General features: G+C 47.8%; 1 protein-coding gene across 1 annotated transcript; it reads right to left on the minus strand.

Annotated features, from left to right (window-relative positions):
* Positions 1-204: 204 nt before the first annotated feature.
* Positions 205-25584, minus strand: NCF1 (neutrophil cytosolic factor 1). Its single transcript, XM_015418388.1, has 11 exons — positions 25513-25584; positions 20450-20530; positions 18094-18169; positions 15353-15518; positions 11747-11802; positions 10849-10971; positions 8835-8942; positions 6108-6225; positions 3893-4000; positions 2170-2312; positions 205-674 (listed from the first exon to the last, which is right to left on the minus strand). The coding sequence occupies exons 1-11, from the start codon at positions 25582-25584 to the stop codon at positions 574-576; spliced, it is 1152 nt and encodes a 383-aa protein (XP_015273874.1). The 3' UTR covers positions 205-573.
* Positions 25585-26112: the final 528 nt, after the last annotated feature.

Here is a 26112-nt window from a genome sequence, read left to right on the forward strand (position 1 = left end):
CCGCCATAATAATATGCATATTAAAAATTATATTTGATATAACTTTAAATACTTCAACATTATTTTTCTGTTTTCGGCAAAATTAGATTTTTGTGGGCCCTACATGTTCCATTTTCTTCCTGATGTGAGGGGGGAAAATTAAAACATTTTATTCGACCCTAAAAGTTCATTTTTCCCCCCTTCTGATTTTAAAAGAAATTAAGACATTTTTGTGGGCCCTAGGCACTGAGTCTGCTGTGCCTAATGGATAAGTCAGCCCTGTGTACGGTCAGGCAGCATCAGTTTCTGCACCGTTCTATGAAGATTCAAGACATTCATAAAACGAATTCAATGAAAACTCAAGACAAGGGAGGAAAACTCTGAAAGACATACTCAGTGAATCGCGCTGATTTATATTCATGTTACCAAGAGAGAAAACAGGTGATATATACTACTGAAAACCCAAAAGAATAGATGTGATGTTGTAGAACATACTGTCGCATGAGCCAAGAACATTACGGATTCCACTGTGGCCACTGAGTTCCTTCGAGATGTTGCCCAGGGCAAAAAACAACCACGCAGCCACTGCTCTCCTTATTTGATTTTGCTCTTGGTGCTCTCTGAGCAGCGGATCAGAATCAAGTCCTTGCTGGGTCTTGGAGGGATGGCGGGCTGTGCCTCTCGTTCATCCTCCGCTATAAAATAAAGATAGAGAAATCAGTCTCTGGGTTCCACAGCAAACATTTTCAACAGCTTTGCCTGGAGAAACAGCCAAATCTTCCATACAGAAAGGACAAACATAATCTGTACTTTGAGGCTAGACGACAACCTAGTCTTCAGTGAGAAATGGGCTGAAAAATACTTGAAGCGTTATATGTGATCTTTTGGCCTGAGGTACAGCTATGGCTGCCAGCTTTAGGTTGGCAAATACCTGGAGATTTTGGGGGTGAAGGCTGAGGAGGGCAGGGTTTGGGTAGGGGAGGGATTTCAGTGGGTTATAATGCCATAGAGTCCACCTTCCAAAGTCCACCTTCAGACCTTGGGTTCTGTTATTAGACAGTCAACATGGAATGTTTCCTTCAAGAGTCACTGGGCGATTTCTCACTAGAGCTGCCTAATTCTGTAGAAAATTCTCTTCTATTATAGCTCGCACGCGAACGAATGTTGCGCAATGTAAACAATTCGTTTCACAATATTTGCTTTATCTGAGCGTGTAGCAATCACAATTCTTATCAATTACTACTTATTGGGCGATTTCTCACTTGAGCTGCCTCGCAGCGCAGCGCCGTTTGCCCCAACACAAACGTGTCAATTTCACACCCGAAGCTCCGGGGCTGCATTTTGACTCGAGGCTTCGCCCGATTTCCTCCACAGTTTCGTGATCCTGGTTTTTGAGGACCATGAAACTGCGGAGGAAATTGGGCGAAGCTGCGGGTCAAATGCAGCCCCGCAGCCTCGGGTGTGAAATTGACATGTTTGTGTTGGGGCAAACGGCGCTGCGCTGAGAGGCAGTTCAAGTGAGAAATCGCCCAATAAGTAGTAATTGATAAGAATTGTGATTGCTACACGCTCAGATAAAGCAAATATTGTGAAACGAATTGTTTACATTGCGCAACATTCGTTCGCGTGCGAGCTATAATAGAAGAGAATTTTCTACAGAATTACTACAGTAAATGATTTTGCAACATATCTTTATTGACTCTTCGTTACTTTTGTCACAGATGTTGTTTTTAGATTCCCACCACCTGGAGGTTGGTAACCCTGGGTACAGCCCTTTCACGATGTTTGCAATCTGCTGCCTTTTTACACTTTTCAAAGGACACCTATTCAATTTATTTATTTATTACATTTCTACCCTGCCCTCCCGCCGAAGCGGCTCAGGGCAGCTTGCAAACAATGTAAAACCTACAAACAGTTTAAAACCAGACATGAACAAGGTTGGAACTGGTCCCCTGCTAGGTTGCCACAGTTTCAGGTGGAGAAATTCCTGGAGATTTGAGGAAGGGGGAGTTTTTGGGGAGAACGGGGGGGTGCCTGGGGAGAACAGGGTGCACCCTACAGTGCACCCTCCAAAACTGCCATTTCTTCCAGGAGAACTGATCTCTGTCGTCAGGAGAAGAGTTGCAATTCTGGGAGAATGCCAGGCCCCGCCTGGAAGTTGGCAACTCTACAGCCCCAGGCAGAACTTACCGATAGTGCCCCCTTTGTTCAGGAAGTTGTTCTTCAGTTTCCTTCTGCCCTGCATGTACTTGACGCTGTTTCTCCTGTAAGTTTCCTGGCTGATCTGCTTGCGGTTCTGGTTGTGAATGCTCTTGATGTTCCGGATGGTGGATCTACCGGGAGACAGAAAGAGAAGGTGCTTCAGAGGTTTGAATTCCCAATCAAAATACAGAAGAAAGATGGCCAACTGATATACATGACTGGGGTCATCGCCTTCTCTTCCATTTTAAAAGAGCTTCTCTGACCAGTTCTTCCCTTCAGGGTACAATGCATGGGGCAGTCCGTCACCTTGAAAGCTCCAGTCATTATGGGGTCAAGGCGCTTGAAGGACCATCTGATGGTGCCATATATATCTGCCTTTCTATTGCGTTCTTATGAAGAAGCCCTCGGGAAATTTGGTGGGTGGCTACCAAGGACAGGGGCATCTCAGTTATAGCACCTCCTCTCTGGAACTTCCTCCCTGCAGAGATTCGGCACCTAGCGGTCTTGCTCGAACCAAGCTTTTAAGAGGGTGGTATTGTTCATAGACCGCGGCATCCAGACCTTGAATACTAAGTGACCTGCAGTGTTCCCTCTAAGCTGAGTGTGAGCTAGCTCACAGTTTTTTAGCCTCCCTGCTCGCACATTTTTGTCTGAGCACAGGAAGGGTGGCTCCCGAGCAAACTAACTGATGTAGTAGCCAAATCGCTCGAACTTTAGTGCCAGTAGCTTACAGTGTTGAATTTTTGCTCCCAGGACTCCACAGCTTAGGGGGAGCATTGGAGACCTGCTGTCTGGATAGTTTGGTCGACCGAATTGATCCCATTTCGTGGCCCGCCTTTCCTTGAAGGCGTTTAGATTGGTACACGCAGGGCCAGCTTGAGGTTACACCCGTCACCTCTGCCTGAGCTACAGCCCAGCGGAGCCCTTACGGCGATGCTACAGTGATCTGGCTTGGAGGCAACTGACGACTTCATGACTGCAGGAGGCAACGCCCATGACTTCCCCCACAACCAAGAGCTGGAGCGAGTCAAGCCTCTGCAGTAAGTCAATGTCCTCCCGAATCATTGTTCCTCCTTGTTATCCTCACAAGAACTCTAAGAAGTAGATCCGGGCGATGAGAAAATGAGTGGGCCAAAGTCAGCTACTGAAAAATTTCTACGCTGCCATATGGTTTATGGACTGAGGGGGCCCCCGCCTGACCTGTGTACGACTGGGTGCCGCATTCCTTTCCCTGCTTGCCTCTCCTGTTACCTGTAACCTTGTACCACTGTCTAGTTGTAGTGTCTTCATATTAATCAACCGTGTGACTGGTTTCCTTTCCCAGCTCAGCTGCATCAGTTATTCCTTCCCGCCTGCGAATCAGGCCGATTGGCCAAGGGGGTGTGTGTGGGGGGGTCGTTTGAACTCTGTATATCTCCGTAAGCTTTCCCTCTTTACTCATTCCTAACAGTGCTTGTGTTCCTGACTGATAGTACTGACAATAAAGTATATGCGTCTTGGAAGACTGTGCTCCATTTGTTTGACTGTTGGACCTGACATGCGGTGGGGTACAGATTTGAACCTGGGCCTATTTCCACCAGGGGTCATTTCATAGAAAAAGAGGTGCAGGAACTCATTAGCATAACTCATTAGCATATGCCACACCCTTAGTGTCCATCCCCGTACCCACAACACAGCACGGACATTGCATCTCCCCTTTTCTCCACGCTACCTTCTGGGTGGCGCTTCCCTGTTCCTCAGCTGAGTCTTCTCTGGTGTGCTTTCTTCCCCCGATTTTTGCAGATACATGGAAGGGTAGTAGCCCGTGTTTTCATCTTTCCTGTGATTGAAGAAGCGGCAACATTAGAGACACACAAGACCAAGGAACAGAAACTGTTCGGGGTGAAACCCGTCACAGAAGGTAGTTTCAGGTGGGTAACCACATTGGTCTACAGTGAGAGAGAGGAAATGAGTCGGGTAGCACCTTAGAGTCCACCAACACTATCGGGGTATAAGCTTTAAAGAATCAAAGCTCCCTGGTGTCTGATGAAAGGATCTTTGACTCTCGAAAGATTGTACCCTGGGAATCTGGTTGGTCTTTAAGGTGCTACTGGATTAATCACAGTAGCATCCCCACTCTTCTGGGCACGTTAGGGTCAAGAAGCTTGGGATCCACACACCAAACAAAAGTCTCTAAGGGCCAGATGTACACCTGATGTTAGAAATCTGTGATTTCTACTTCAGATATGTGATTTGGCCCTCAAATGTAGCCACAGTGGGCTAGGGCTGCCAAGTGGGGGCGGGGGGCGGGTAAACCCCCGCTTTGGAGGCCCGATTTCCACCGCCGCGGAATCGGGGCCCGGGGGGAACCCCGCCCCCCGAAGCGCAGCGTGGCTGCATCACCGGAGGTGACGCAACCACGTAGAGCACGTTGGGGGCGTGGCCCCGATCGGCAGAGGGCAAACTCTAAGGTTTCCCCTCTGCCGATCGGGGCCACGCCCCCAACGTGCTCTACGTCGTGCGTCACTTCCTGTGATGTGCAGCCGGTGCGCACGCGCGCGCACAGGTCCTGTGGCAACTCACGGAGCCAACAGACAGTCCCCCGCCAGTGAGTACAAAGGACTTGGCAACCCTACAGTGGGCTCTGATGTAGATCAGGGCTGTCTGACCCTGGAAAAAGAGGACTTCTAACTCTTCCCGTATTGTTTCATAGACCAAAACTGGGCCCCCATCCTTCCCACACCTCCTGCAGCCTGCTTTTTAGTGCCAGAGGGGAGAAAAGACAGACACCAAAAGACGAGTACGAACATATATATGCTTTTCCTAGTTCTGTGGCCTGTAATGTACAAATGCCTGATTATTAACCAATGACGGGAGGTTCAGATGGATAAAAGGAAGTACTTTTTTTCTCACACAGTATTTTTAGTCCCCTTGGTGTTTTAATAATCCCTTGGTATTGGCAAAAGCAGCTTTGGGAAATGGCCTGACACACATATGGGTCTATCAGCAGACAAAAATGGACCCTCTGTATTCAGAAGCGGGACACCTCCAATTAGCAGATGATGGAGGGAAACCAGGGGAGATGGATGTCTTGATAAGGCTGCCCTTTTGCGAGAGTGGCCCCAGGGCATAGCTGGAGAGCACCAGGGGCAGCCGAGCCACTGAAGTTAAGGGGGGCAAGGTCTGGTCATTGCCAAGCTATGAGAGAAACTTGGGGATCCCATGTAAACTTAGGTTTGATCTTTTCAGGCCCCAGTCACACGGGCCAGATAACGAGGGGGGGGGAGGCGCGGCTATTTGGGCGGGCGCAGTTAGACCCGCCAGAACGCAATCAGACGCGTCGGCGGCACACCACGGTTCCGTCCCTCGGCGTCTGCGCTTCAACGAAGACGGCCGGAGGGAAAAGCCGCGCTGGCGCGATCACACGGAAGGAGTCCGTCGGTAGCCCGTGGCAAAACCATTCACCAATACTTTTGCGCAGGTACTTTTTAACCGCGCATTTTCAGTGGGACGCCACGGGTTGACCACAGGTGCGCTACGCCCGCCAGATGTTGCGGTGTGATCGCACCTGGAACATCTGCCCAACATTCGTGGCTCTCCCGCAGCAAATTCGGTGTGTGAACAGGGCCTCAGTGGTTTTTATGATCTAGTTCTACCCGATGAGGATCGTTTTAGGCTGTGTTGTTTGTTTCATCCTATTTTGATGCTCTGACTGGTTTGTGGTTTTTTTAAAAATGCTGTGTAAAAAATTGTGGGTTTTTTACTGCTGTGTAAAAAGTTTTTCCTGCTTTTTATGATTTTTATCATGTTACACTTTGGGAGCCACTTTGAGCAGGTCTCTGGAGAGGCAGCACATCAGTTTTCTCCATAAATACCCCTCAAGTTCCTTCCTGACAGAAAACTGGGCTCTAAATAAAATAAATACATGAGCTTTCTCAAGGCCTCACCTGACAACCCACCAGCCGTCGAGCAATTTATGGATCACTTCAATGGTTTCGCCTTCCTTCAGGGTGACCTCGTCTTCCTGGGCAGCTGTGTAGCCTTTGCAGACAACGTGGAGTTCACCTGAACAGAAAAGGAGGAAGAACCATGAAGACCTCAGAGGTCTTGGAGGAGCTCAACACAGCACTAAAAGGAGGAGGAGGAGGAGATTGGATTTATACCCCGCCCTTCACTCGGAGTCCCAGAGCGGCTTACAAACTCCTTTCCCTTCCCCTCCCCACAACAGACACCCTGTGAGGTGGGTGGGGCTGAGAGAGCTCTGACACAAACTGCTCTTTTTCAAGGACAGCTGTGCCAGAGCTTGTGACTGACCCAAGGTCACATCAGCAGGTGCAAGTGGAGGAGTGGGGAATCAAACCCGGTTCTCCCAGATTAGAGTCCGCCAACTTAACCGCTACACCAAAAGCACCCAAGAATTCTCCCACTGCAGTGTTTTGTCATTCATTTTACCCCTTAAAAATAGCAAAATGTTGGCCATGACCTGGATAGCCCAGGTGAGCTCGATCTTGTCAGATCTCGGAAGTTAAGCGGGGTCAACCCCGGCAAGTATTTGGATGGGAGACCTCCAGAGAGTACCAGGGATCGGAGTCAGAGGCAGGCCCTATCAGCCACTTCTCTCTGGACATCCTCTGTGCCCCAGTAGGAGTTGCCAGAGGTTGCCATGACTTCCAGGCAAATGCAAAAAAGAAAAGAAAAAAGCAGCGAACTGTTTTCCAGTTTCAATCACATTCACCTTGGTAGCAACCATGGAAAGAAGATCACAACCGTTCCTGTCTTACACACTGAACATGGAGACCGAAGCATGTGGTGTCAGATGTGACAACTGAGCCCAGATTCAAGTTCAAATGCATTGGGGGGGGGAGGGGAATCAAAGATCAAGCAACCCTTTCTGAAACCAATTCATTTGTGGGCACAAGGTTGCCAGCTCTGGGTTTGAGAAATTCCTGGAGATTTGGGGACACAGCCTGGGGGAGGCTTGGGGAGTGGAGGGGCCTCAGCAGGGTATAATGCCAATGGCGTCTGCCCTCCAAAGCAGCCTTTTTCTCCAGAGGGAACTGAGCACTGTAAGCCTGGAGATCCGTTGTAATTCTGGGAGACCCCCCAGGCACCCTCTCCCTTTCTTCCCTCCAAATGAAACAGATAGTACATTTGCACATTATGGAAATGGGCACATTGGTGCAGTGGGGGAGTGGGGAAAAGAAATAGAGAAGCTGAACGAAAGAAAAACAAGAGGGAAAACCACAGAAAGGAAAGGGTTGCTGCAATCATATTCAAGGCCGTGCAACGGGGACGAGCCCACTCTTTTGTTAGTCAACCAAGCGTGTCAGGAAATTACCTCAGATATCTTGAAAAAAAGTTTTTGTCTTTTGGAATTGGTTGTCCGTTCTAAAGCTGGAAGGCTCAAGAAAGGGGGTTCATGGGTTCCAAACAAACTAGTTTTGTTTGTGAGGAGTCTGAACCTGGTTTCTTCGCAGGCCTGAATTCCCTTTCCCCAAGACATGGTAATTGTAGTCATTCTTCCTCTCTGAGGAATCCAGCTCAGAAAGGAGTTACACACTGGCTCCAAATGGATTTGAAGGGTAACACCCTAAGTTAGACAGAAGAGTTTCTAAACCAGGAAACCATCCATGACAGCAGAAAGAGAGTAAACATGGCTAGAGGAGGGCCTACAGCCTAGGGGAGGGGCCATGGCTCAGTATTAGAGCATCTGCTCGGCAGGCACAAGGCCGCAGGTTCGATCCCCACCATCTCCAGTTAAGGACCAGGGAGCAGGTGATGTGAAAAACCTCTGCCCTGTGACCCTGGAGAGCAGCTGCCAGCCAGAGTAGGCAATGCTGACCTTGATGGACCAAGACTCTAACTCTGCATAAGGCAGCTTCATGAACTCCGACCTGCAAGCCCATCAACAAACAGGTTCACACCCATCAAGAAGAACCTCTGACTTGTTTTCAGCATCTGAATAGAGCCTAAATCTCTGACCCCTGTGCTCAGTTTTGAGGTTGGTCTTCCACTGCTGTAGAATATTTTGCGACCAGTGTGGCTCAGCGAATTATGTGAGTAGTCATTCCTATCTGATCCATATAGTAAGCAGATATCCCAAAAGGACATGCATGCTAGTGAAGACCATATTGCCTTACGCTTCTTAAAAGAGTCCTTCAAGGTCCAAAGCAAAATGTAGAATATTCGGAGGTATATTTGAATTCATTTCAAAGAATCAGTTTGTCCAAACACTTCCTTTCTTCTCCACCTAGTTATCCCAGAACTAAGCCAATAGATCTGCTCTATGCTGTACTTAATCTAAGACCATCCTCTCTGAAACTTTCATGGAGGTGTTAGAATCATAGAATCATAGAGTTGGAAGGGACCTCCAGGGACATCTAGTCCAACCCGCGGCCCAATGCAGGAAATTTACAAATACCTCTCCCCTCCCACACACACACACCCAGTGACCCCTGTTGCATGCCCAGAAGATGACAAAGAACCTCCAGGATCCCTGGCCAAACTGGCCTGGAGAAAAATTGCTTCCTGACCCCAAAGTGGCGATCGGCATTTCCCTGGGCGTGTAGGAAAGGACCACAAGAACTAAGCACTGATGCAACCCTTCCCGCCCGCCCCCTTTCATGATCTGCCTAAGTTCACAGAATCAGCATTGCTGTCAGATGGCCACCTACCTGCATAGTTGGGTTCCTGCTCTTCAGACTCATCTGGACCATCCGTAGGTTCTAGGTAGGCAGCCGGGACCCAGCCTCGCTTATTCTTCAGTTGACAGAACCACCAGCCTGGAACGACAAACAAACAATGACATGTATTTTAATGCTTGTGCCCCTGTGGGGTCAGTCTTAGTGGCACTCTGAGTGCTTTCCAGCCGCAGAAGCTGACAAATTAGACAGCAGTAAAAGTGCAATGAAATAAACTAGCCACTTAGATAAAAAGCCAGTAAAAGGCACATAAAGTTGCCTCAGTACTGTCAAATCAGCAAAGCAGGAAGCACAGTCCTTAAGAGAGCAAAGATATGCATTACGTGTTGATTTTTGTAACTTCTGCATTTTTTAATATGTCAGTGTCAACATTTGAGTATATAATAAATAAAAGAGGAGTCTAGTGGAACATAAAAGACTACCCACATGCGAATTTGTGATATACAGTTTGCTTTATCGGAAGGGTTGCCAACTTCCAGGCGGTACCTGGAGATCTCCTGCTATTATAGTTATCCCCAGACAACCAAGATCAGTTCCCCTGGAGAAAACGGATGCTTCGGAAGGTGGACTCTGTGGCAAGGCTCCCTCCAAGCTGTGGAGTCTTGTGAGCAAAAATCCTACTGTGTGAGCTCCTGGCATTAAAGTTGTGAGCAAGCGATTTGGCTACTGCATCAGTTAGTTTTCTCTGGAGCCATCCTGCCTGGGCCGGCTCCAGCTTATTTTGCACCCTAGGCGAGGATCCTTTCTCCTCCCCCCCCCCCCCCTGTGCCCCCCCACTTTACAAAAAAAATACATTTATTTTAGGAAGAATGAAAAACACAAATAATCAAGAAACTCCCAGAGTACGGGGCCAGGTGCAGTTTTGTGGCCCTAAGGGCCGTCCCGCTCTAGGCGATCGCCTAGTGAGTGAGCTGGCCCTGCACTAATTCACCTTAGAGGGAACACTGCTCTGTGGCATTATATCCTGAGGAGATGCCTTTCCTTCCTTAAACCTAGGGCTGCCAAGTCCCCCCAGGGGGCGGGGATTCCCCCCGCTAAAAGGGCCCCCAATCCGCTGGTCTGGGTCCAGCCGGCAGGGGGAATCCCACCCCCGAACTGGCCAGATCGGGCCAACGTGCCTGGCGTGATGACGTCGCCCGGAAGTGATGTCATCAAACTGGGCACATCACCAGGCAACGCTCTAGCAATCACCCTGAAAACTCTATGGTAGCATAGAGTTTTCAGGCCGGATGCTAGAGCGTTGCCCGGCAACGTGCCTAGCGTGATGACGTCGCTTCCAGGCGATGTCATTGCGCCGCCCACACACGAATGTCCCGGAATGGGACCAATCTCCGCTGCTTATTTTGATGAGTCACTTGGCAACCCTACTTAAACCCCACCCTCCCCAGGCTCCACCCCCAAAATTTCCAGGTGTTTCCCACCCAGAGCTGGCAACCCTAGTTGTGGCCAGCCTGCCTCTGTCTAAAAGAGTGGGCAGAGGAAGAGGAGGTAGGGTTGCCAAATGATTCTTACCTGGTGGCGGGAGGCTCCTGCCCGGCATCTGGAAGGTCCACGCGCGCGCACCGCCTGGATGTGACGTACAGACGCCAGGCACACTGGGGGCGGGGCCACAGCCATTTGAGGGGAAAACATAGAGCGTGCCTGGCGTCTGTACGTCACATCCGGGCGGCGCGCGTGCGGGGGTGGAGTTTCCCCCGGGCCCGATTCCGCAGGGGCGGAAATCGGGCCTCAAAAGCAGGGGGAAATCCGCCCCCTGGGGGGATTTGGGAACCCTAAGAGGAGGAGGTGTCTCCATGCATATTTATTGGGGGAGACAATAAAGGGAATATTGTCCAGCCCCACCCCGCCCCCCCAACAAGTAGCCAGCCTTACTAGAGGGCCTTGTATGCTACTTCCACAGCCGAAGTGCGGACTCCTCTGGTACAGCACTAAAACTGACCATGCTCCAAAGCAAGTGTAAAAAAGACAGAGTTTTTTTTTCCTTTACCGCTTTCACTTTTCTCCACCACGTCCACAGCATCGCCTGTCCTGACCCCCATCTCGGTGATAGAATTCTTCTCGTAATCGGCAACTGCTCGGTACGTCTGGAGGATGATGGGCCCCGTGATGTCTAGAGGGGGGGAAGCAGCAGGGCTTAGGGACACGCAGGACAGAAGTTGCAACACAGCGAGATTTGAAATCTAAAGGAGCTCTCAGTGCTACTTACAGTTAAAAATAAAAAAGGATGTTTCTGTCCTTGTGGTAATTTATCAAATGCCTGAAAATGGTAGTGGGTTTTTTTTTTTTGGTAAACAAAGTTTTATTATTTTTCCAGTCATAGGCATTCAACATTTATCCATTAAAACTTTTTTAAAAAGCATACATAAATATTTACTTACCCTATAACCCATACACCTTCCCCTCCTGTGGCTTCCCGCAATGCTTTCACCCCTAAAATGGTAGTGGGTTTTTGACATTCATAGCCACTATCATTTTGGGACACTTCTCATAAAGAGAAAACTAGAAACATGTGTCTCTTTTTAACCTGAAGTACCACTGGGGCACCCCGTTGGCACTCTTATCACCACTCTTTACCTTTCTCCATGGCTTCCAGTTTGGTGTAGTGGCTAAGAGCGCGGACTCTAATCTGGGGGAACCGGGTTTGATTCCCCACTCTTCCATGTGCAGCTACTGGTGTGACCTTGGGTCAGTCACAAATTCTCTCAGAGCTGTTCTCTCGAGCAGTTTCTGTCAGAGCTCTCTCAGCCCCACCTACCTCACAAGGTGTCTGTTGTGGGGAGGGGAAGGGGAAGGAGATTGTAGGCCGCTCTGAGACTCTGAGTGACTCTGGTTGCCTTGAAAGGAAATCAGTGGTGTTCACCACAGCCTGAATGCACATCTCTTACCTGCTGCACCTTTCTTGGAGTCCTTTGGCGTTAAAAAGGTTTCTGGCTTCTTGAATCTGGTGGGGAGAGAACAAAACAAAAGCCACTGAAATTCCAAGTCTTGCCTCTCAGCCACGTGCGCAGCTTGGCCTCAGGCAAACCATTCAGGGCCAAGCTAGACGTGACGGCGTCCCTGTGTTCACCACACAAGGATATTAAAATGCCACTGGGGCCCAATCCTGGTCAAGCCTGTGGTGCAGCAGACTGAGGTGATTCCCCTGTGCTCATCTTCTCAAGTTCCACAAAACCCTCCCTAAGACACACACTCATCTGTTTCAGTACTTGAAAAGATGGGAGGGAACAAGACTCCCTAGCCCACCATGACATATGCCCTAGGCTATTAGGACTGGGCCTTCACAGGATCTTTAAATTGCCTTAAAATGGCAGCCGCATCCCTGTGGCAGACCTAAGGCGTTCCTCCTGAAGCCCCTACCTTCCCCTCCCGACCACACTTCACCACCCATGAGGTCAGAGGAGAGGAGAGGTTACTTCATTCCCCTCTTCATTCCCCAGGCGCTTTAAAAGACAGTGAAGCAAGTTGTACGGGCCCGTCCAAATTTTTGTGAGCCATGTATGAGGAGAGGAGGAGCCTGAGGCGTTCTCCTCCTTGGTGGCTGTGAGGCACTGATGAGGGCTTGACACCTGGGCAGAACAGCCCCCCTGCCAATGCTTTGACCCCTAATAGGCTACCACAGGGCCCCCCAATCTCGTCAAGTATAAATGGGCAGTTCTCTCAGTGGAGGAGGGTAAGCAGTGGGGTACCGCAGGGATCAGTACTTGGTCCACTGCTTTTTAACTTGTTCATTAATGATTTGGTGTTGGGAGTAAGCAGTGAAGTGGCTAAATTTGCGGATGATACAAAGTTGTTCAGGGTGGTGAAAACTAGTGAGGATTGTGAGGCACTCCAAAGGGATCTGTCAAAGATGGGCGAGTGGGCATCAACATGGCAAATGGGGTTCAATGTGGCCAAGTGCAAGGTGATGCACATTGGAGCCAAAAATCCTAAATATAAATACACGTTGATGGGGTCTGAACTGGCAGAGACTGATCAAGAGAGAGATCTTGGAGTTGTAGTAGATAACTCACTGAAAATGTCGAGACAGTGTGTGACTGCAATAAAGAAGGCCAATGCTATGCTGGGGATTATTAGGAAGGGTATTGAAAACAGATCAGCAAATATCATAATGCCCCTATATAAATCAATGGTGCGACCTCATTTAGAATACTGTGTGCAATTCTGATCACCACACCTTAAAAAGGATATTATAGCTTTGGAAAAAGTGCAGAAAAGGGCAACTCGAATGATAAAGGGGTTGGAACACTTTCCCTATGAGGAAAGGTTAAGGCGCTTAGGTCTCTTTAGCTTGGAGAAATGACGACTGAGGGGTGACATGATCGAGGTTTATAAGATTATGCATGGGAAAGAGCAGGTAGAGAAAGAGGTACTTTTCTCCCTTTCTCACAATACAAGAACTCGTGGGCACTCCATGAAATTGCTGAGCGGTCGGGTTAGAATGGATAAGAGGAAGTACTTCTTCACCCAAAGAGTGATTAACACTTGGAATTCACTGCCACAGGAAGTGGTGGTGGCTACAAGCATGGACGGCTTCAAAAGGGAATTAGATAAGCATCTGGAACAGAGGTCCATCAGTGGCTATTAGCCACAAGGTATAGATAGGGACTCCGGGGCAAGTGATGCTCTATCATCTTGGTGCTTGGTGGGGGGGTCAACAGTGGGAGGGCTTCTAATGTCCTGGCCCCACTGGTGGACCTCCTGATGGCACCTGGTATTTCTGGCCACTGTGTGATACAGAGTGTTGGACTGGATGGGCCTTTGGCCTGATCCAACATTGGCATCTCTTATGTTCTTATGTTCTTATGTTCTTATCATTTGGGCACCGCTTCGCCAGCTGAGTGGCACTGGGGAGTGCCTGCTGCAGGTGGGGGATTCCCCATTGCCAGTGGGGGTCTGGCGACCCTAGATGGTGGGGAAAGCAGAGCCAGTCCCAAAATGGCTGGCTGGGTGAGCCAGAGCTAGTCACAAAAAGTCAGGAGGTTGCAAACCGAGCATCTTTTTACAGTGGAGGCAGATATTTCCTAGCAGGTGCTCCCTACACAAAGGAACAAAAGGGATACTTCCTGGATTCTTCTGCAGCTCCAGTGGGATAGAGAAAAGCCAGGGCTGTGTATTTGTTTGAGGGAAGAGATGCTTTGGGGGGGGGGGGGGACAAAGGCGCACCATAGGGTATCAGAGTCCCAGGAGAACCTTGCGCTCTACTGATAGCAATCTGATGGTGATCCTCAGCCCTAGGAATGTCCAGCTGTCCTTGACCAGGGCCAGGGACTTCTTGGGGCTGGCCCCAACCTGGTGAAACTCTTTGCCAAATGACATCAGGGCCCTACGGGATCTTATGCAATGCTGCAGGGCCTATAAGGCAGAGACGTTCCACCAGGCTTTTGGTTGAGGGCAGCAATGGTTTTTCCCTGGCTGGCACCCTCTCTTCCAGGAGTCATTTCGTAGAAAAAGAGGTGCAGGAGCTCATTAGCATAACTCATTTGCATATGCCACACACCCTGACATCACTGGAAGTGTGTCAGAAGGCAACACCCACCGCTCAGACTCCGCTGGACTGTTTTGGATTGCTAGCTATTGGGGGGGGGGGGAGTGCAGATCTGTCCTCACAGAGGAGGGAGAGCTTGTACCTGAATAAAACTTGGTCTTAAAGGTGCCACTGGACTGTTTTGGGCTGGGGGGCTGGGGGGGGGCTCTGCAACTTACCTGGCTGCTTCCTGCTCTGACTGAGGGCTGCTGGGAGCAGGGGGTGGGGCTTGTTGCATGTGCCCACCCCCTGGACTCTTTACTGCCGGAGCTCCGCTCCTGTGTGCTCCTGCAGGAAATGACCCCTGCTCTCTTCCCTCCCACCCCACCCCCACCCCGAATTGCTGCTGTTATGAGGAGTCCAGAGCTGAGGGAGAAATTTCCAAGCTGCCATTAGGGTTGCCAAGTCCATTTTTGCTGGCGGCGGGGGGCTCCCGGACGGCGTCTTGAGTGCGCGCGTGTGTGCCGCATGCATGTCAGCCGGATGTGACGTGATGACGCCGGGCACACCGGGGGCGGGGCCACAGCCATTTGAGGGGAAAACATAGAGCCCTAGCTGCCATCATCATGGACTCTATTGGAGTCTTTAGTTTTGTTAAATTGTTCTGTAGAATTGTAATGTTTTATATGTTTTTATGGCATCATGCCCTCATGTGCATCACCCAGAGCCCAGCGTAAGCTGTGATAACGCGATTAACAAATTTAAATCATCATCATCACTGGGCTAATATGTTGTGATGTGTGAGAAGAAAAAATCCCAAGGGCAATAAAATAACAACAATTCGAACAGGCTGAACAGCTGACATTTTGCCACCAAGTTTACATTCTGCCAGTCTTCGCACCTCCTGCCCTAAATCTCAGACTGGTGTGGTGAAGCCTTCATTTCACATTCTATTCCCTCCTCCCCCACAACAACCCACAAGCCACAACACCAGCCTCCCTCCCAGCATCCTGCTGCTGCTACTCACTGGCTCGCCATAGGTGGGTTCAGATCGTCGTTTCTGACCTTGAAGAAGTTCAGGATGTGCGTGCAGCGGGAGATTTTGCGGGGCAAGGTGATCAGGGCAGAGCAGTATTCCGACAGCGTGCTTTGACGGTTTTGGGTTGATCGGTGGCTGTCGAACCACCTCGGGGCTGCAGAAAGAGGGGTTTTAATTTTTTTTTAAAACTCATCACTGAACCAAATCTACAGCCCCAAGGTGTCTTTTAGGGGATTTATATGCCGCCTTCTCCAGTGATCTTCTCGGGGCTGCTCACAATCAAAAAACAATTATAAATGTTAAACAAATTATCAATATTAAAGGATGTCTTCCCACTTGAACCTGCTCATTCACCCAGGGCCAAGGATTCACACAGGGAAGGATCCACAGGTATCCATCCCCTCTAATGAGAAGACAGGATGGTTTATAGTTAATGTACCCGTGATGATGTGGCTACAGGTACACAAGAACCCCCTTGTCCACTAGGAATCTATCCATACATCTCCATCATCTACAAAGGCCTCTGCACTGCGTTTCCCCCTCTGTAAGAGAGACAGAAGGTGGCTATACCAGAGGGTGACAATTGTGTTCTTCCAATCAATGCCTGCTATTGGTTCCAATCTGTACATGTTCAGACTTCGGCAGATCAGGCTAATAAGTCTTTTTCTCGGTCAGCACCCACACAGAATGACCTTCCTGAGGCTCTGAAGAAGACCACACACACCCCTGACAAATTTCCAAAGCCACCACAAGGCTGAATTATTTTAAAGGACTTTTAAAGTATAAGATAACCAATGTCAGTCTCAGGGTCAATATGTGTATTTTTAGTGGATTCTTAATTCTGGCTTATGTGTTTTAAATCTGTCATGTCTGTTGTAATAAACTTCATGTCCTTTGGGAGAGAGGTGGGAAGGAAGGAAGGAAGGAAGGAAGGAAGGAAGGAAGGAAGGAAGGAAGGAAGGAAGGAAGGATTCAGTGATGGCACCAAAATTGGCAAAATTCTCTCCTACAGATATCAGACACAAACTGTATCATTTCAGAGAGCTTTGGATGCTGATTGATTGACACTGATGGCTAAGATTTGAATTCATGAGGTAATTATTAAGTCTGAGAAAATTTGGTTTGTTGTTTAATGTGTTTGGGGCAGTGGTAGAATTCGGTAATTTTAGACCCTGGACTTAATGGTCTTATTGCCCCTCACACACATAAACACACTTCAAAAGGATAATATTGATAATATATATTTCAGATATGAAGCTACAGCCTGTTTTGGGGGTTGTTTTTGAATTGTGTTTGCTTTTTAAAACATTTACTTTATTTATGTCCTAACGGGGACCCAAAGCAACTTACATTGTTCTCCTCAACTCCATTTTATCCTCACAACAACTCTGTGAGGCAGGTTAGGCTCAGAGTGTGTGACTAGCCCAAGGTCACCCAGTAAGCTTCTGTGGCACGAGTGAGGTTTCGAACCTGGATTTCCCAGATCCTAATCTGACATTTTAACCACTACACCATGCTGGCTTTGTGGACCTGCATGGTTGAAATGTGGGCAAAACGTATTCCAAACAAAACAAATGAGTCTATAGAAGTCACACCAACACCCAGAGTCCCTCCCATTCTTTGACCATGATGTCAGGGATCCTGTTTGCCATAACAATGCATGATTCATTGGCTTGCTGGGTTGGCTTGGCCCCATGGGAACCAAGGTTTCACTTCCTTCAGCCCACACAATGCTTCAGTCTCGAGACACGCCAGTCTCAACAAACCAACCCTCTAAGTAGAATTTAGTTTACCACACGGGACATCCCCCTTTCAATGCTATTGCATAAAAACAGTAATAGATCACTCGTTTCCTACAGCTTAATTTGGACACTGCAGGGTTCAACAATACAATTTTTTAAAAGAAATTAAAAAATGTAAATAGGTCAGTAATGAAAGGGCAAAAAAGAATGGACAGAATCAGATCAAAAGATAATACTCTCAAAAAAGTATACAGGTCTGGTCAAGACAGAATGCTACAAAGAAGAGAGTTGGGGAAAAAAATGACTGTTCAAGCGATACGACAAATATGAAATCGAGTTTAAATGGTATTCCAAACAACCCCCACAATTAATATATAGACAGATAAGTCTGTCATTCATTCATTACCTGAACTTGAAAAAACAAAATCCTCAGTACATTATAGTCTAAAATAGAGTTGTTACTCATAAGATGCCCAAGGCATCTTTCCTTTGCGGAATTCTCTTGCTGTTCTTATACCACCCTTTTGAGTTGATATTTAAGTGCCAGGTAAAAACATTTTCATTCTGCCAGGCTTTTAGTGGTTAAGTTCATGCAGCACTGGCTTTCTTCCTCTTCCAACGATTGTTCTGAACACTTCGATCCTTTGGCCACTAAATCACATTCACGGCTGTTAGAGATTCCTTCCTCTTATGGTTTACGACCATTTCTCCACAGGTTATACGCCACCGGTTCAATGCTTTTGGCAAGTGTCTTCGCCTAGAGCAGGGGTGTTGAACTCACTGGAAATGTGTTATTTAAAGTTAAAAAAAATCTTTAATTGTGTCTGTCTGTGTTCTTTATAAAGTTTATATCTCCGCTACCTGGCATTACCTTTTATGACACACATGGCCTGGCCCAACATAAATGTCAGATCCAGCCCTCATAACAAATGAGTTCGACACCCTGGCCTAGAGAATCTCCAGTTCAACTGCGACTAAGTCACTTACCTGGCAAGTGAGGGATGATACGATTCTCTGTGTTGATATCCCCAGATTCAATTGGAAACATCTCTTTTAGAACTTTCTGGTGGAGGAAAGAGCAGCCACGGTCAAGTTTTGCTGTAAGTTTCATATTCTTCTTTAAGATGCTAACCGCAGCACAGGTTGGCCAGGTTTGATTAGAGAAACTGAGTGGGGCATGGGGGGGGGTTGAATCCTCCCCCTCCTCACACAGCTGCCCACAGATCTGGGCTTGTACAAAACTGCAATTTACCTTTTACAGAAAGACAGAGCTCCATGATCTTCTTTCTATCTCTTTTGGCCCGAAGGCCGGCTAGGGAGGTCATGGCAAGTCAAGGCCTGAATTGGGGGCTCACAGCATCATCTCTCGGCCACTCAAGACTAGCAGCTCTTATTTTGCACCATGTCCTTCTCCATTAAAAACTCCTCACCCACGGAAAACGAGCTCAGCAAGGTTGTTCTTTAATTTGGACCAGAGGTCGATTCGGGGGGGATCACAGTTCCCCCGGGTGAGGTGCAGGGGGCGGGGGACATGACGAAGCCCCGCCCCCTTCTTCCAGCCGCCCCTGCTTCCAGCCTCATTCTGTTGCAGAAGGAGGAAGAAGCAGGAGGGTAGGTTGGCGTCCTCCCCCTCTGCCTGGCCGAGGCCACTTCACATGGCCTCTGCAAGGACTCCCAGCCCCATCCAGGAGCTTCCCCGAGGTAGCTGTGTTAGTCTGCAAAATAGTCCAAGAGTTCAAATAGCACCTTTAAGACTAACAAATAGCACCTTTAAGACTAACCTTTAAGACTAAGACTAACTGAGTGGTGGGTGTGGCCTTATGACACACTTCCAGTGATGGCGGGGGGTGTGGCCTTATGACACACTTCCGGTGATGGCAGGGGGTGTGGCATATGCTAATGCATTATGCTAATGAGTTCCCCTAGCTCTTTTTCTATGAAACGACCCCTGATTTGGACGAACATTCTAAGCTGGGACGCATGTTCCCTCTAAGCTGAGTTAGTGTGAGCTAGCTCACAGTTTTTTAACCTCCGGCTCACACATTTTGTCTTAGCTCAGGAAGGAGGGCTCCAGAGCAAACTAATTTATGCAGTAGCCAAATCACCTGCTCACAACTTTAATGCCAGTCGCTCACAAAGTAGGATTTTTGCTCACAAGACTCCACAGCTTAAAGGGAGCATTGGCTGGGACCTATCTCCTTTGGAGCCCTTTGCTAGATGAACTGCGCTACCCACCGATGGTTCTTACACACACACACAGTAATAGCTGGATCAAGAATGAGCATGGCCAGTATCAGCAAGTGCTCCTGGATGGTCACAGCAGTGGTGCTCTCAGCCATGCACACCGCCCAGTGGTACCAGCAGGGGCAGGCTAGGCCGGTGGAGGTGTGAGTGGGGGTCCGAGTGGTGAGCGGAGGGTAGGAGGGGAGCCGCCAAGCACTTCTGCCCAGGGTCCTTCCAAAACTTGAACCAGCCCAGTTTGCCAGATTTGTTACCTGGCAGGGTTTCTTTGTTTTCGAAAAGCGGAGCGGGAAACAAACATTCGGCAGCTGAAGTTTCCTTCTGGGGAATTTTTCTGCCGCTAAAGCTCTTCCAGGCATGCAGCTGTTTAAAGGCACAAGGGCGCTACCGGGAATTGGGGGGGGTACTTTCCAGAGTGATATAGAAGGGGACTTCCATGAACTGCCTTTCCGCCGGCCTCCATGATATTGCTGCAGTGAAGGGAGAAATTACGCTGGGCCGAATTTCCCCTTCCACCCAACTCTTAAGGATTCGGAACCCGTCTAGGGGTCTAGGCCTGATAACCTCCGTTCAAATTGCTGGGATATGCAAAGTCTATGGTGCAGCCTCATGAGGAGGATCTGAGGATTGCCCTGCAGGAGCACAGCTGCAGGACTGGTTGTTTCGCATAGCTAGATTAGGGCCTGCCCACAATTTCAAATTATGTCTTTATACTGTCTCCTGATTGGCTCTTCTGGAGATTTCCTGCACCTGCAGAGCTTCCGTCTTTTTGTTCCTCTCACAGCAGTTAGGCTAGACCGTTAAGGGTCTCTCTCTTCTATGTTTGACAACAGTTTGTGCTTTAATAAATCTACTTTTTTCCCCTCTAAACAGTCAATGCTCCACTTCCTTTGCATATTTAAACTCTGCCAACCCAAAGTAGCAGCATGGTTTAACTTGAGCTCTGGATTTCATTTCCAGTGTTCGGATCCACTGCGCCTCCGACTATTTGTGGAATGCTTCTAACCTTTCCACTGAGAAACCACTGAGGCTTACTCCCAAGTAAAGCATGGCCAGGATTGCAGCCAGTGCCCAAAGCAGCACAGACCAAGGCCTTACTTACATGAAATTCATATATCTCAGTGAACTTCCGATACACGACTTTTTCGGTGAGATCTTGCCATTTCACCAAGAACATGTAAACCTGAAGATGAAAGGGAAGAAGTGCAATGCTTAAAAACAAACAAACAAACAAAAAAACTTCAGAAGTTCAAAATGGCTTCCTGAAGGCTCACCCCAGAATGCACTTGGGGCAGAGAGGAATCAGTGAGAAGGTGGAATAACAATCCTATAGGTAGAAACCACACAAATTTATTCTCCATATTGTTATAAAAATGAAAATTATTATATAAGAATCACTGAAGCTCATGAAAACTCGGGGGCTTATAGTAATCCTTTTAAAGGTATTTTATGCCAATAAAGGTCAACTGAACTGAACTGAAAACTCGGGGGGGGGGGTCTTTCGCCACTTGATCTGAAAGGGGGTGTTTGGAGTTACGGATCCTGTTCCTCCCAAACTCTAAAGTGGCAGCCCTGCTTTAAGAGGGTATTTTAAAGTGTTTCTGTGGGAAATTCCGCTATGGAACAGACGAAAAACTCTGGTGAAATCTTCAGCCCCAATTAAGTGACATTATTTTGTACCCTGGTAGACTAATTCTACCTCCTTTTAACCTTAGGGCAGTGTATGTGGTTCTCCCTTTCACAATAAGCATGTGGGGTAGGTTGGGCTAGGAGTGACCAGCCCAAGATCACTCAGCTGCAAAGTTGGAATCGAGGTCTCCCAGAACTTTGCCCAGCTACCCAAGTGTCTCATAGGTGTCTCAGGCAACAGATCCCAGGGTTTTTCAAAAGCACAGCAAACTCACGAGCTATCACATCACCTGTTATTAAAATCTGCACTGCATCTGTATAGACATTGAATGAAACATATGAACATTTATCTATTTACTTCATATACCCTACCTTTCTCCCCCATGAGGGCCCATGGCAGCTTATTTGGTCCTCTCCTCCATTTTATCCTCACAACAACCCTGTGAGGTAGGGTAGGCTGAGAGTGCATGACTGGCCCACAGTCACTCAGCAAGCTTCCGTGGTCGGAGTAGGGATTCAGACCAAGGGTCTTCCAGAACCTAGTCTGACACTCTAGCCATTATGCCACGCCGATCCCAGCCTGACACTGCAACCACTAGACCATGCTGCCTCTCCATACCGTTTGTGCATGTACAAAGCATTCCATATGGCCAGTTTCCAGGTGAATTTGGAGTTCCGACACTTTATCAGGCCTCCACTGGGCAACATTTTCTTTCCAAGCCCAGTCAAACCTCAAGCAGTCTTCCTTTCATGGAGACATTTGGATTGCACAGCCCCCCCACTCCCCCCACTCTTGACAGTATTGCTGACTGAACACCACTGTGCAACCACAAAAGGCCTTGTGAGACCAGTTATAGAAGACAGTCAATTACAGATGCAAATTGAAGCAGACAACTCCCTAACACTTTTTGGCTGCTGCATGAGATCACCGAATGTTTTATACACCCAAAGGGATACAGTTGAGGGTCCGGTTTAGACGGGAGCCATGAACGGATCTGCCCGGCATTTTTTTGAAATGTAAATTGCAGCCCAGGGAAGGGGCCAATTAAGACAAGAGGCCACGTGGGGAGAAGACGGGGTGACCACGTCCAGTCAGATGCTCTTTCGCTCCCTCACACACAGCCTTGCCGACCTCACAAGGTTATTGTGAGAATAAAATGGGAAAGAAGAACCCTTAAACCCGTACTTGACTTGGCTCATTCAAACTGAGCTCTCCCCCTCCCCGCATTTTGAAGAAGAAGAGGAGGAGGAGGAGGAGATTGGATTTATACCCCGCCCCTGACTACCTGAAGGAGTCTCAGAACGCTTACAATATCCTTTCCCTCCTCACAACAGACACCCTGTGAGGTACGTGGGGCTGAGAGAGCTCTTTTGAAGACTGCTTGTGAAAGAACAGCTCTGAAACGACTTGTAAATGACCCAAGGTCACACCAGCAGCTGCACGTGGAGGAGTGGGGAATCAAACCCGGTTTGCCCAGACTGCAGCCTGTCTTTCTAACCACTACACCAAACTGGCTCTTCGGGGGGGGGGAATCTTTATTATCTTCTAGGCCAGGGCGAATAATAGCATGAAGTCAGTTCTGACACATGAAACAAAAGATTAAACCTCCTCCTCCAATATGAATCTGGGCCACACACTGTTGTGGTTTAATTTTTAAATCGCTCTGGGGAGATCTGACCACAGATCACCCAGTTCCTCGTGTGGTTTTGACTGAGGGATCCCCCTGCTACACAATCACATCTCCACACAAAATAATAAGTCTCCATCTGATATTGTTGCTTCATTTTGGAAACCTCCAAGGGCCATTTTTTGAAAGAGTCAGGGTTGCTAGGTTCGGGTTGGGAAATACCTGAAGATTGGGGGGGCGGTTTTGAGCCTGAGGAAGGTGGGGGTTGGGGAGGGCAGGAATTTCCATGGGATATAATGCCACAGAGTCCACTTTCCAAAAGAGATATTTTCTCCAGATAACTGATCCCTGTCACCTGGACATCAATGGTAATCCCAGGAGAACTCCAGCCACCACCTGGAGGTTGGCAACCCTACAGAGAGGCAGTATTCAAATGGTTTTCAGTCAGGTACTCTGTCTTCTTGCTCCACCTTCCGACTGGATAGACATGTTTGTAAGATATTACTTGAAGGATTTTGTGACGTCAGTGTTTCTAGTGGACCCACTGGACCAATGGATCGTTGCACATACTTTCCTATAAAATAATCGCCTGCAGAAAATCGCCTAGATCTTTAAAAATGGAGCCAAATTGCTAGACAGATCCAAGATCTCAACACCAAAGCACCTGACCTCTGCTATTATTTGTCTAGCCTCTCCGGAGTCTATACATAGTTCATTCACAGCAAAAGCCAGCAATCTAATACAGTAGTCAAGCTGAATTTGTCAGAATCCATAAAACCACAAGCATATATGGAATATATAAAGTAAAAAAATATAAAATAGTGCATGCAAGTAAAACATGTTAAATCCTATAGCAAATTACATCTATTCTCCTTTCACTAGCAGGTTCCTAGTCCTTACAGCTAACCAGCCAAATTTGGCAAGTTTACCTGTAACCTCAGGACCCTACTTTCTAAGAGGTTCTTCAGTAATTGCATCTTTTGACTAGTTGAGGATAAAGTAGTTGTAGAGAGAGGGAGAATATCACAAAAGTAGCTATATGCCCTGCAGTCATATATAACGTCCATTAAAGTTTCAATCTCATCACTGAAACAGGGACATATATGATCAACAAGGGTTTGTTTTTTAAAAAATTAAACCTCCCCTCTGTAACAGCTGAAGGGAGCGCATCCCATCTCAGAAGAGTAAACGTTCTTCATAACTCATGATCTTCTAAATAAAAAAGGGCATAAAGTAAAGGTAAAGGTTCCCTTGCTCGAAAGCCAGTCGAATCCGACTCTAGGGTTGCGGTGCTCATCTCCGTTTCAAAGCCGAAGAGCCAGCGCTGTCTGAAGACGTTTCCGTGGTCATGTGGCCGGCATGACTAAACACCAAGGTGCACGGAACGCTGTTCCCTTCCCACTGAAGTGGTCCCTATTTATCTACTTGCAATTTCTTGCTTTCGAACTGCTAGGTTGGCAGGAGCTGGAACTAGAGACGGGAGCTCACTCCGTCATGCGGCGCCCGGGTCTCGAACTGCTGAACTACTGACCTTCCACAGCTTGCAGTTCAGCGTCTTAACTACCTGAGCCACCGCAGCATAGGCAAAGGGCATAGGCACAACCTTATGAAGTGGTTCTAAGAGGGCTTGCCATTTGCATGAGCTGGTAAGATCATCCTGTCTAGCTATGTCCTGGATTCTCTGTCTCACTCACTTTGTCCTATGCGAGAGAATTAAGAAATTGTTTTGAGAGGCCAAAGTGAGAACGGCCCTTAGCCAAGGAGAGACAAAGGTATCCTCAAAAAGTAGACTTGCCAACCCTCTGGGAAAAAAATTAAAGTTAAATTAAAGTTCCAGCCAATATGGAATAACCAACATCCAAAGCCTTGCTTCCACTGAGATCATGCCAGTTTCTTTTCTGATCTAGGCATCTGAAGTACCGGGGGAACTTGGAGAACTGTTCTCAGAAACTTAGATTGAATAGCCTCCAGTTTTTTAACATTTGAAGTGATATCAATGGGGGCACCAAAAGTAAGCTGGCTGAGAGATTTGGCCTTGAACAAATGGAGTCTATCCGTGCCACCTCTCAGGTTAACCTGCTCAAGACGGCTTTCAAAGTAAAGCACCATAAAAAGTAAAGAAATCATAAAAATCAACAATTAAAACCCCAGCATTAAAACAAACTTAGTATTTTAAAAAATCGCCAAGAGCATAAAACAGTTTTAAAAGATTCTCATAAAACTGGCTAGAAGTAGATTGTGAAACTAGGATTTCCAGCTCTGGGTTCAGAAATACCTGGTGATTTGAGGGTGGAGCTTGGAACGGTGGGCTTTAGGGAGGAGAGGACCTCAGTAGAGCCTACAAGACGGAGCTCTTCCACCAGGATTTTAGTTGAGACAGTGTCTCCCCCCCCCTCTGGTTGACCTCTCATCAGTGTCCTAGATTCGAACAGCCACCTGGAAACCCACACAACTGTTCTATCTTAATTGCTGGGACAGATCTGATTAGCTCTTGCATGGAATTTTATGACTTTTGTATTGCTCTACATTTGTTGTTTTAATTGGTTTTGTTATTGTAAACCGTATTAACATTAATGGAACCCGCCCTGAGCCTGCTTACAGGGAGGGTGGGAATACAAGTCCAACAAAATCAATAAATAATGCCGTACAGCCCACCTTCCAAAGCAGCCATTTTCTACAGGAGAAGTGGAGTAATGAATGTCTTAAATACATAAAGACGCAAGCTCTTTATGGAGTCTGGCGATCCACTGCAATCCCAAGAGATCTCCAGCCTCCACCTGGAAGCTGGCAGTCCTATGTAAAATGGATTGTAAAAGATCAACTTCCCCATATTAAAAGCTGGGTAAAAAGACACATTTTGGCCTGGCGCCGTGTACCCATGCATGCAATTGTATACCCATATACTTACATAGTGTTGGCTTGGGTAAAATCTCTTTTCAAAGCCCAGAAGTTCAATATGTCGGATGTAGACATCCCCCATGTTTGCTGCTAATACTTTGCAATCTAGAAGCGCCTAGGTGTACAGGATACTGACTGCTGCTTTTCTATCTCTCTCTCCTCTCTCTCTCTGTGTCTCTCCCTCTTCAGACATCTGTGCCCATCGGTTATTCCTTTTATCTTCAGTAAAAGGGGAAGTGAGACAACCTTCATTGCCCAATGTGGAGTTTTACCCAAAAAGCAATTGCTTTCTGTTCTTTGCAGCTGCTAAGCGTGCCTGAAGCAGAAAGTCCCTGGGGAAATGCATCAGGCGAGATATTTTCTTTCAGTCTCCAGAATCTCTGATAATAAGGTATAAGACCTATGACTTAGTTTGTAGTTTTAAGACAGTTCCTCCATCTTTCCGCACATCCCAAAGTGATGCAGAAAAACCCAAATGGAAGAACACACAAGGATCAACAGTGAAAGCAGTTTAGGAGAGATCCGGTTCCGGTTCGACGAAGACGGACGGGGTCGGGGCGAGCTCCTGACCGATTACCGTCTTACACCCTTCCCATCGGGTTGAGGAAGC

Source organism: Gekko japonicus, unplaced genomic scaffold (assembly GCF_001447785.1).
Source record: "Gekko japonicus isolate JY-2015 unplaced genomic scaffold, Gekko_japonicus_V1.1 scaffold89, whole genome shotgun sequence".
NCBI classification, from domain to species: domain Eukaryota; kingdom Metazoa; phylum Chordata; class Lepidosauria; order Squamata; family Gekkonidae; genus Gekko; species Gekko japonicus.

Coding starts and splice junctions, on each gene's coding strand:
- NCF1 (XM_015418388.1), bottom strand. CDS start 25,584: ATGGGGGATGTCTACATCCGACATATTGAACTTCTGGGCTTTGAAAAG. Junction 18,170..20,449: donor CTGAGATATATGAATTTCAT/GTAAGTAAGGCC, acceptor TTCCTCCACCAG/AAAGTTCTAAAAGAGATGTT. Junction 6,226..8,834: donor GCAGGAACCCAACTATGCAG/GTAGGTGGCCAT, acceptor TTTTCTGTTCAG/GTGAACTCCACGTTGTCTGC.